The sequence below is a fragment of the Protopterus annectens genome, chromosome 7.part0, assembly GCF_019279795.1.
Source record: "Protopterus annectens isolate FY-2018-M chromosome 7.part0, PAN1.0, whole genome shotgun sequence".
Lineage (NCBI taxonomy): Eukaryota > Metazoa > Chordata > Ceratodontiformes > Protopteridae > Protopterus > Protopterus annectens.
In genome coordinates this window covers 1,700,414,563-1,700,427,273 of record NC_056739.1, presented here as the reverse complement: position 1 = coordinate 1,700,427,273, position 12,711 = coordinate 1,700,414,563, and the positions used below count along the sequence as shown (strand labels likewise).

The window sequence follows — 12,711 nt, the reverse complement described above, 5'->3', positions numbered from 1 at the left end:
ATCATTTTCTGTGTCTCAATGACTCATGTATGTAAACTTAGAATAAACTAAAACACGTCACGGTCAGAACACATCTGCCATTAAATGAATGAATGAGCTGCTTCTAGTGTGTCCCTGCTTGCCATACTACTTAACTAAAAGAATAGCTGGGACTTTGTTTGCTACTTAACTAAAAGAATAGCTGGGACTTTGTTTGCTACTTAACTAAAAGAATAGCTGGGACTTTGTTTGCTACTTAACTAAAAGAATAGCTGGGACTTTGTTTACTACCTAACTAAAAGAATAGCTGGGACTTTGCTACTTAACTAAAAGAATAGCTGGGACTTTGTTTGCTACTTAACTAAAAGAATAGCTGGGACTTTGTTTACTATTTAACTAAAAGAATAGCTGGGACTTTGTTTGCTACTTAACTAAAAGAATAGCTGGGACTTTGTTTGCTACTTAACTAAAAGAATAGCTGGGACTTTGTTTGCTACTTAACTAAAAGAATAGCTGGGACTTTGTTTGCTACTTAACTAAAAAGAATAGCTGGGACTTTGTTTGCTACTTAACTAAAAGAATAGCTGGGACTTTGTTTGCTACTTAACTAAAAGAATAGCTGGGACTTTGTTTGCTACTTAACTAAAAGAATAGCTGGGACTTTGTTTGCTACTTAACTAAAAAATAGCTGGGACTTTGTTTGCTACTTAACTAAAAGAATAGCTGGGACTTTGTTTGCTACTTAACTAAAAGAATAGCTGGGACTTTGTTTGCTACTTAACTAAAAGAATAGCTGGGACTTTGTTTGCTACTTAACTAAAAGAATAGCTGGGACTTTACTACTTAACTAAAAGAATAGCTGGGACTTTGTTTGCTACTTAACTAAAAGAATAGCTGGGACTTTGTTTACTACTTAACTAAAAAATAGCTGGGACTTTGTTTGCTACTTAACTAAAAGAATAGCTGGGACTTTGTTTGCTACTTAACTAAAAGAATAGCTGGGACTTTGTTTGCTACTTAACTAAAAGAATAGCTGGGACTTTGTTTGCTACTTAACTAAAAGAATAGCTGGGACTTTACTACTTAACTAAAAGAATAGCTGGGACTTTGTTTGCTACTTAACTAAAAGAATAGCTGGGACTTTGTTTACTACTTAACTAAAAGAATAGCTGGGACTTTGTTTACTACTTAACTAAAAGAATAGCTGGGACTTTGTTTGCTACTTAACTAAAAGAATAGCTGGGACTTTGTTTGCTACTTAACTAAAAGAATAGCTGGGACTTTACTACTTAACTAAAAGAATAGCTGGGACTTTGTTTGCTACTTAACTAAAAGAATAGCTGGGACTTTGTTTACTACTTAACTAAAAGAATAGCTGGGACTTTGTTTACTACTTAACTAAAAGAATAGCTGGGACTTTGTTTACTACTTAACTAAAAGAATAGCTGGGACTTTGTTTGCAGCATTCTTTATTATTTGCTGCAAGAACTAAAAGAAAAATCTAGCAAGGCTAGACTTTCCATTGTGGGATTCCTTAAATCTCCTGCATAAGAGACAACATGGGATATAGCAAATGACCCTTGAAAGACATCATATAAATAAGAAAAGTTAAACAGGTGTTCAGAATCTTTATTATAAGTTGGCCAAATTGATTTCTACAATAACTTTCACTGTACCTCACATTATCTCCCTAGTCTAGTATAGGGAGGAAATCAGTTGTTATTTTCATATTTATTAATTTATAGGTCAGATGATTTTATATTTTTTCTATTTTATTTACTATGTATAAAGTTATACGTAGGATTATAAGTTCATAAATTAGTACCAGGCCAACTGTCCTTGTGGGCCATTCCAAGCCCAGCCAATTATCCCAGGTGAGAATCAAATCCTGAACCTTGTGCTTATAAGGTGAACACCTTAACCACTATGCCAACCTCCCACTCTTTAGACATATTTATATTCTTTAACACTCTCTCTCTCTCTATAGATATATATATATATATATATATATATATATATATATATATATATATATATATATATATAGTATGTATATTTATTCTGCGTTCTATTTCTGTTTGCATACTATATCATGTACTATTACTATATCCCTAGGTTTTAGATTTTAGCTATAATCCTTGTGTAGAATGTCATATAATAGAACATTTATACTTACCCTTATATATTCAATATCCTTTAATGTAGTACTACTGTTAGAATTAGTCCTATGTTTTTCTTAAATATTATATCTAATAGTATCTGAACAAATATCTGAAAAATATTCCCTTCTAAGATTCAATATTTCCATAAAAAATTGCTTTTAGATGTTAAGTTTTGTTATCATTAAAAAGAGACAATAACATAGAAAAACAATCCTAATTTTTTTTTATCAGAAGTGTCATTCTATAGATTAGTATATAAACTATCCTTTTTTTATACTGCGAGCATTCAGAACTATTTAATAAATGACAATGGTTTAAAATGCATTTCACTGTTTTTTGCTTATTCTCTAACTTGTATTCATTGGCTTTTTAGCATATGATTCCAAATATTATGATTATTTATTTTGGACAGGAAGAAGTAACCTGCACAGTTCTTAGAATTTTCAAAACTCCCACAACATCACAAAAACACTGAGTATCCTAATTATGCTTCTTCAAGCTGGTCTTCATGACAAAGGCTTGCAAATTAACAGTTTATTAACTACTATATGCCTCATATTTTCAGATTGTTTCTCATAAAATTGTGTTATTTCTGGCAAATCACTGAAGACTGAAGTTGAGTTTTAGACGTCATATCCTCAGAAAATGCATACTAATGGAAACAATTTTGTTATATCCATTTTCTAAGGAGGTCGGGGGATGTATGTATGACATTGTATGTGATTCATATTTCTCAACTGTACAGATTTTCACAGAGGCTGAGGTATGTGTGTGTGAGAGAGAGTGAAATACCCTATTTAGAGTTAGCAGGTGGAATTTATTTTCAAGGAATTGTGAGCTTCAAGGGAAGAGAAGTTTACTGCTGCTCATGCCAAGTCTGATTAAAATGTGCAACTGTTTTGTTTAACAAATGGTATCACTAGTGTGGTGTAGAATTTCAAAACTGTCTTAGTAGCACAGCAGGTAGCATACTTGCATCTTGGTGTAGAAGGCTGAAGGTTGTACTCCCACCGCATGTATTGTATTGTAAGGGGTGGAGTGCTGTAGTCCTGAGTATGTCCTCCGTTGAATGAGATGCCTAGTAACTGTGAACCTGTCTTTCCGCTTGCCACTTATTCCTATTGCAATATACAAGCTTAGCATTTTTTTAAATGTAACATAGGCAATTTATTGTTTAAGGGGAGCAGGCACTGAATTTGTAGATGAAACACTGAAATATAAAGCTGTTTTCTAGCAACAACCTCTCCATTAGTTTCAGATCTCTTTAATGTGAAATTATTCAGATGACTTTTACTTCTGCAGAGACTGTGCACATTGACTGATATTGGTGGATTGTAGTGATAGATGTTTAACTGGCCTTTTATGGTTGAAATGTTCTGAATTGGGCAATTTGTCATTATTGGTTCATATGTTTTGTTTCATTCATCATCATCTTTCGGCTGTTCCTATCCTCTGCATCTTGCTCTGTCACCCCAACCACCTGCATGTCCTCTCTCACCACATCCATAAACCTTATCTTAGGCCTTCCTCTTTTCCTCTTACCTGGCAGCTCCATTCTTAGCATCTTTTTCCCAATATACCCAGCATCCATCCTCAGCACATGTCCAAACCAACACAATCTCGCCTATCTTGCTTTGTCTCCAAACTGTCCAACCTGAGCTGACCCTCTGATATACTGATTCCTAATCCTGTCCATCCTAGTCACACCAAGTGCAAATCTTAACATTTTTAACTCTGCCACATCCAGCTCTGACTTCTGCCTTTTTGTCAAGGCCACTGTCTCCAACCCATATAACATAGCTGGTCTCACTACCCTCTTGTAGACCTTCCCTTTCACTCTTACTGGTACCTGTCTGTCACAAATCACTCCTGACACTCTTTTCCACCAATTCCACCCTGCCTGTACTCTCTTCTTCACCTCTCTTCCACACTCACCATTACTCTGAACTGCTGATCCCAAGTACTTAAACTCATCCACCTTTACCAACTCTACTCCCTGCATCCTCACCATTCCTCTACCCTCCCTCTCATTTACACACACATATTCTGTCTTAGCCCTGCTGACCTTCATTCCTCTCTAGAACATATCTCCACCTCTCCAGGGTCTCCTCAACCTGATCCCCACTCTCACTACAGATCACAATGTCATCTGCAAACATCACAGTCCATGGGGCCTCCTGTCTGATCTCATCTGTCAACCTGTCCATCACCACTGCAAATAAGAAAGGGCTCAGAGCTGATCCTTGATGTAATCCCACCTCCACCTTAAACGTATCTGTCACTCCCACCGCAATTCTCATCAATGTCACACTACCCTTGTACATATCCTGTACCACTCTTACAAACTTCTCTGCCACTCCCGACTTCCTCATACAATAAAACAACTCCACTCTAGGCACCCTGTCATATGCTTTCTCCAAGTCCACAAAGACACAATTCAACTCCTTCTGACCTTATCTGTATTTCTCCAACGACATTCTCAAAGCAAACATTGCATCTGTAGTGCTCTTTCCTGGCATGAAACCATACTGCTGATCACTAATCATCACCTCCCTTCTTAACCTAGCTTCCACTACATAACTTCAAGCTGTGACTGATCAGTTTTATCCCTCTGTAGTTACTGCAGCTCTGCACATCACCCTTATTCTTAAAGATAGGTACCAAAACACTTTTTCTCCACTCCTCAGGCATCCTCTGACTTTCCAAAATTTCATTAAACAATCTAGTTAAAAATACCACTGCCATTTCTCCTAAGCACCTCCATGCGTCCACTGGTATGTCATCTGGGCCAACAGCCTTTCCATTCTTCATCCTCTTCACAGCTGTCCTTACGTCCTCCTTGCTAATCTGTTTCACTATCCCCACATCATCCAACCTTCTCTCTGTCATTCTTTTCATTCATCAACCCCTCAAAGTACTCTTTCCATCTACTCAACACACTCTCCTCTCTTGTGAGTACGTTTCCCTCGCTATCCTTTATCACCCTTACCTGTTGCACATCTTTCCCAGCTCTGTCCCTCTGTCTAGCCAATCGGTACAGGTCCTTTTCTCCCTCTTTAGTGTCCAGTCTCTCATACAACTCTCCATATGCCTTATCCTTAGCCTTTGCCACCTCTCTTTGCCATGTGCCTCATCTCCTTATACTCATGTCTACTTTCTTCATCTCTTTGACAATCCCACTTCTTCTTTGCCAGCCTCTTCCTCTGTATACTTTCCTGTACTTCCTCATTCCACCACCAGGTCTCCTTGTCCTCCTTCCTCTGTCCAGATGTCACACCAAGCACCTTTCTAGCAGTCTCCCTTACTAGTTCTGCTGTAGTTACCCAGCTATTTGGTAACTCTCCACTGCCTCCCAGTGCCTGTCTTAACTCTTCTCTGAACTCCACCTCACAATCACCCTTTTTAACTTCCACCATTTAATCCTTGGCACTGCTTTCACACTCCTCCTCTTGATCACCAACATCATCCTACAGACCACCATTCTATGCTGCTTAACTACACTTTCCCCTGCCATCACTTTACAGTCTCCAATCTCTTTCAGACTGGCCCTCCTACATAGGATATAATCAACCTGTGTGCATCTTCCTCCACTCTTGTACGTCACCCGTTTTGTTTCATTGCTTACTGGAAAAAATGTTCAAAACTATAAAACACACTCTCTAAGTGGTGCTGTATTAACAAGGGATATAATTCAATTATTTATTATATATCATAATTAATACAATCAGGAAGATTAATCCAAAGCAGTTATGCATGGTTCTGAAATATGTGCAAAGGGCCTATGATTTGAAAGCAGTCCAAAGGTAAACTTAACCTGCCACTGGCCAGATGCATTTTCTTTGAATGTGGGTTTCAATGCTGTTTTAGTGAATGCGAGTTTCAAAGGTAGAGAAGCTTTAATGCTAAGTCTGTTTTCATTGTAAGACTATTGCTTTGTTTAAGTTTAGCAAATGCCTATCAGTGTTTGTGCTATAAAATAGGAAGTTACTAGGCTATTGGCCCTGAAGCCCTAAAATTTGAAATAAAAGTTGTAAATTAAAACCAAATATCTGTAATCATTGTAGACGTAAAGCATAAAACAGTATGCACACCGAGAGTTTTGAACAGTGTTTATAGCAACTGGGGAGAAATAGCCAAAGTAATGGGATACTGAAATGGCTGTGTCTTGGGGGGGGGGGTGAAGGGGCGGGGTTGGGGGTGGTGCTTTTAAGGGGGTGGGGCTGTGCTCTGGGTTTGCACCCCCCTGCAAAAAATCCTGCGGGCTCCCTTGATTGTTAGTGATTTACTGTTCAGTATAGATACTGAAAAGGCAAAATATTTTGATATTTTGAATGACATTGAGTTAAAATGCAAGAAAATACAGGATAGAAAACTTATGAAAATTGAGAGAGACTGTAATGAATATGCTAGCATGACACATTACCCTAAACCAAAACCCTTTAGGGTCAACAGCAACTTGTATGGGGGTGAAAACGATAGAAGATGGGCATATACAGAGAATATTAATCAGGATGACAAAGAAAATTTAAACTTACAGGACCCCTTAGAATTTCCACCTCTAAGGAGGTCTGAGAGGTTGAGACAGAAGGGTCCTGTGAACTACAGGTATGGGAACCAAGTACAGAAAAGTTGGGGACCACAGGAACGAACATATTGGAGATAGATTCTCAAGATGAAATTAGACAAGATGGTTGCTTATTTAGCTACAATGGTTTTAATATATTTAACTACACCAGCACTGTCATCACCAAAGGGCATTTTAATTTATTTTCGAAAGGATTCACTTTTATACCCAGGGTAAAAACTAATGTGGTGAATTTATTAGTTGATTTTAACTTATTTATTACTAATCTGTTTTCTTACCAATCTGCTTTGACTATCACATATGATGGTGAAACAAATTTGGTCAAACAAGTTATAGACAAGAAGTGGAAAAAATTTGCAGCCTTATCAGATTTAAATTGTACATTTGACAAGCCACTTAAATGTGTGTACAAAAAAGGACGAAATATCAAAAATATTTTGGAAGGAGGTTCCTATTATAGCAATTTTGGAACTCTCTAACAAAAAAGGTACACACAAATGTGGAAGTTATACCCAATTTAAGTACATACGGACTGGAGACATGTTATATTTAAAATATAGAAACAAGTATATAACTACTAGAGGGTATACAAATTGTAATACCACAGGTGTGGTATATATTGTTTTGTGTGGGGCATGCGACTCCTTCTATGTGGGCAAGATGGGAGGGTAAAACAAAGAATGTATGAACACCTTTATGATTTAAGGAAGAAAAATGATAATAACGCCTAGTACAAACATCTTCAGTTATGTCCAAAAGCAGAGTATCAATTTTACGTGATAGAGGTGGTCCCTATAGACTCCAGGGGTGGGCCATGAGAGACCAGACTCGAATGCAGGGAACTATATTGGCAAATAGTCCTGGAAGCTTGCAACAATTCAGGACTTAATGATATGGTGTCTTTAAAACCTGTACTCAAGCTCAGATCTGCAAAATTGTGATATTTTTACATATTTTATGTATATTCATGTTATTTTATCCTGGTTTATTTATTTAAGTGAATTCTTGATTTTATATACATTTTCATGTGTTTTATTATTTGCCCACCAGATGGTGCTAGACTAGTAAGACTGTCACATGCAGTTTAGAATCCCCTCTTTCTGTATATCTTGGTAACTAATTGAATCACTGATTTCATTGGTCTATTCAAACAGAAAAAGTTATTTAACTAAGTAACTATGATGTTTTTGCCCATCTGATGAAGTTCTATGAGACGAAAACGTAAGGGGAAGTGTTTTTATCAACGTTTATGTTATTTGTGGATGTGTGTTCCTTTTGCTGTGTTTGAACCTTAAATCACTTGTGTGTTGGAACTGCTGGTCTCTTGTGCCTAATTTTGGATCTCAGATATTGTACCTTTAAGCTAAGATGCAGTTTGGGAGGGAATATTAAAGAATCAGAAGAGAAGGGCGGGTATTTGAACAGTATAAAGAAAAGGAGAATAGATACAGAATGCAGCAGAGAAACAAGCAAAGATTATTCAGAGCAGAAGTGCAGCCACAGTGGGATGAAGGAGGGCAGCCATCCCAGGCACAAGATATTATGGGGTGTGATCAGCAGATGCCGGTTGGTTAGTAGTGCATTATTCATATTCATGAAATGAATTCAATACTACTTTGTCAGCCTGTCAGAAATGAAGCAGTGCTTCCTTCAGGGCTTTGTGTGTTTTAAGCTGCTTTTAAAACCTGGCTAGATCAGGGAATGGACTAGATCAGATCAGCCACCCTTTTATTTATTTATGCTACACAGCCCTAAGTTGAAGGGTACCTGATCACCAAATCATGCAGCAGCACTGGGAACTAGATGAGCCAACAATGGCTCTGAGTCAGAGCAGAGAGGATTAGTATTAATATACAATACAATATTCTGGTTTGAAAGTTGAGGTAGTTATAGGGAGAGATGCGGAAGAAGAAGAAGGAAGGTAGATATGGATGGTATCATGGAAACATGCACTGAGGAAGGGTTTCATGAGAATCCGAAAGCTTTGCTGTTTTTGAGTTATTAAAGTTATATAGTTATATAAAATAAATTGCAGAGTTTGTTTTTCTTTTTGACTTGTTATTATGGAAAAATGGGTCATGAAAAAGAGGAGGTGAGATGTGGAGGTACCTGGGTATAGGTGTATTCATGCATATATGTATGTATGTATGTATGTAAGTAAGTAAGTTTGTATATATTTGTTAACCAAGGTAGAGCACTAATCCAACTGGGCCATTTTCAGGCTCAGCTTGGGGAGATATTACATTCATCCCCTGAAATTATCACATTAAGACAAAATAATTAACATAACAACATCGAAACATATATACATTGTTGCGTTGAACTATACAAAGTAAAATTCAGATATAGGTTAACACAAATTCAAGCATTAAACTGAAAGGTTTAGTTTCTGGCAGAAAATACGAAGTGTGCTGAGGAATGGGGGGACAGAGCAGTCGTCTTAAAGGATGGCATTGAATAAAAAGGTCAAAGGAAGAGAGGAATACCATCCATGGAGAGGCCATGGGAGCAGGCAAGTTCAGAACTCAGGGTGCCATGCTGTTTAAGGGTGAGGAAGTTGGAATACTGATGGATCATTACAGTATACTGGTCCACAGACATGTCACAGGAGGAGGAGGAGGAGGAGGAGAAACTGAGGAAGAGCATAAGGGAGTGGGGTAGAGGGATAGGAGGAAGAGGGCTGTACTTATGGGAGATAAAATCAGCCAGGACTAGAGGAAGATGCTGAGCTCCAAAGTACAGCTAGAGAGAGAAAGAAAGAGAGAAGAAAATGAGAGGGAAATAACTGATTTATTGGGCTATGGGGGTTCAGAGAGTTGATTCAAGACTATACAAGAAAGGGGAATATTCTGGATGTGCACTAACAGGAGCACAATGCTTGTGTGAACTGCACTTAAGTGTTGGACCATTACTATGAAAATTGTTAACATGCACTGGGGTTTTACAACCTTGGAGTTTACTATATTTAGTAACAGTTACTGGAGTGAAGCCTCCTGCATGGTAATGTGGGGGACTTGTCCAAATATAATTTAGGTGTTGTAATTTAATTTAATTAATTTTTTTGTTGTTGTTGTTGTTTTTGCTGTTAAATTTTTAGGTAGGTGAACAATTGCTTAATTATGAGTTGATTAAACATATAACAGTTTCTAACCAAGTTGAGGCCTGTCTAGTGAAGTTGATATTAGCCAACCTTGAAGACATTGTTGTATGGTTTAGAGTGACAGGAAGAGTAAGAATGCAAGGATGAACATGAAGGCATGGAATTTTGTGGGAGTGGATTATACTGAGCTGGGCAGTGGGTCAACAATGTTTTAGGAGTCTAGAGGCGAACTGGATTTAGTGATGGAGTACTTAGAGCTATGGGCAAAGGTGTAAGCAAAAAAGGAGACTGGAAGTGTGACTGTTTAGGAATGTAAGGTTACTGTTATTGTTTAATATAAAAGGACACACAACAAGAGAAAGAGAGGAAATGGGAAGTGGAAGAGGCATCCTACAAAGATAGAAGCAGAAGAGCAACAAAAAAGGTGAAAGCAGGAAAGGTACAGTACAGAAAAATGTCATTCTTAAATTCATTCTTACACCTTTCAAGTATTTTTGCTGGAGAGGGGTCACACCACCCTACACCCCTAAATAGGACCTTGCCCCCTCTCTTACCCCTGTTAATTATACAGACTAAGGCCTATATTGCTTTACCATGGGGTAAGGGAATGTTCTGAGGTAGCACATGGTAGGGGAATGTTCTGAGGCACATTCTGATTTGGTATGTATATATATATTTCCCTCACCGATACTTTTAGTACTACTGTTCTAAGAATCACAATTACTATCCCTGGAATTTCATCAGGCACCCAAACAAATGATAAGGTAGAGAAACCCCATAGGCTGCTTCACACCGAGCAGATAGGCTCCCTCCCAGGATCTTGCTGAAGCTGGCCATTGTGCTACTGCATTCTCTTGTAGAAATTATTAACCAATTACTGGGTGGTGTAGAAATGGCTGAAGAACTGGACTTGTAAAAGGAAGGAAGGAAAGAAGCTGCTGAAACATCTGGGAAAATTCCAGCCTGTCAACTGGTTATTTTCTTCGGATAAACTGCAATATCTAGGATGAAAAACATTGTGTATTAAGAATAAAAAGGAGGTGTCAGTCAAGCCTAATGACTAGTTTATAGAAGATCTTTGTAGTTTAGTAGCAATAAACAGAGTGGAACTGACTTCTTCAAGGTGCTTTACTTGGTCCTACACAGGTAGTTGCTAGGAAAACTGTATAGCTGAATAACAGAGCATAGTAGGTTGAGGTTGGGGGGGGGGGGGTGTAAGGAATAAGGCATGTGTCTAGTGGAGTACAAGAGGAGGCAGTTCAGGTCCACTGCTGTTTAATGTGTTGATCTGTGATATAGTTGAGTGAAGAGAGAATGCAATCAGCCTATTTAATGATGGCACAAGAACAGAACAGCAATGCAGGACTTTGTAAGGGCCCAAGGAAAAATGGATTGTAAAGGCTGACCAAATGGGCAGTTAGATGGCTGTTGAAGTTCACTGCAGACAAATGGAGAGGGCTAAGAAAGCATGGAATGGATTAATAGAATAAGTGGTGGTTGAGGAAATTCATGTAAGTAGTCAAGACGGCATGGGACAGGTGGTGAAATAGTACGGGGAAGATAGGAAAAGAGGTGGTGTAGAATGTTGAATGCACTGAAAAGGCAGACTAGATATGTTTATTGTCATATCTGGCAATTGAATAAATGCAATCTAAATATTTTAGTTCACCCTGCCACTTTGAAATGCTGTGTTCACCTATTGTATGATTTTATGAGGGCACTATACTTTTCCTTAAGAGAAATTTATTGAAAATAAATGCAATGAGTGTTACTGACTGACTACTGACCACAGCTTTTGCATTCCACAGGAATACTGCTGTAAAGCCAAGAATGAAATCCTGGTCCCATTTGTCTACCTTGAGGAAGATTCTTCTTTGGTTATAAGAAATGTACCTTTCATACAGGAATGTGAATGCCAGGTGTAATAAGGACCATCTCCTGCCACATTTCTCTTTACAATGGCATGCTTGGTTTTCTATTTTCTCAGTTGTAAAGCTTGGGACACTTCTTTTCTCACTTTATTGTCAAGAAGAAGACTGAAGTGGGATGACTTCCTTAATTTATTACAAAAAATAATATACAAGCCTAACCACTGCTTTTGTACAATCTCTACTGGCTATAATTAGTAAACTCATAACAGATGAAATACAGCACAGCACATGCTTGCAAGCAACTAGGAACTCCAGTCATTTTTTTAACCATATGGTTATAAAAAAAGTACTTCCTCTTATGTTTCATTTTTCATTGTATGTCTGTGGTGGGATATCAGTTTTCTTTGCAACTTGCCATTTTCCTGCTCCACAGGAAAAACGTAACCAAAACGTACCACTGATTTATGTATTTCATTGGCTGGGAAATATCACATGATCGTGTTGTAATAAGCTCATGGTTTGCTCTGTGGTGCTGGATTTCATTATCAAGTTGGAAACATTCAAACTGTTTATTGTATATAATTTAGTTATTCAGATGTGTCTACATACAAAATTTGTATAAAACTATCACAGTGTTTTTTTTTCCTTGGCAATAATAAATATGAAAACTTCACATAATATAATCACTTCAGGAGTATATCAAATGTTATGAATATATATTCTTTGAATACAAACCCAGTTACCCTTTGGATTCTGTCTGACATTTTTTTTCTAGGAAATGCATTGAAAACCTAAAAATTACACCGTAAAGTGCCCTATAGGTAGATAAAAAATGTCTTTTACTCAGTGATGACCCATTTATAGATAGTTTTCCATACTGTTAAATCATGTCTTTGTTTTCATTTTAACTTTTACTGCATAATGCAGTTTTCCACCGCTTGTGATATAATTCGTTTGCAGTTAAGAATAAGGTTAACATGAATGTCTGACATCTGCATTACAGTTTCAGTAGCC

At 37.5% G+C, this 12,711-nt stretch overlaps 1 protein-coding gene across 1 annotated transcript in view; it reads left to right on the top strand.

Moving 5' to 3' along the window:
• The window catches only part of LOC122805873 (bone morphogenetic protein 6-like), a 249,173-nt gene extending 236,738 nt beyond the window's left edge, over window positions 1-12,435 (top strand). The window contains exon 5 of the mRNA XM_044076121.1: window positions 11,635-12,435. Coding sequence (XP_043932056.1) covers window positions 11,635-11,751 — 117 coding nt within the window. The 3' untranslated portion in view covers window positions 11,752-12,435. The remainder of the gene's footprint in view (window positions 1-11,634) is intronic.
• Window positions 12,436-12,711: the final 276 nt, after the last annotated feature.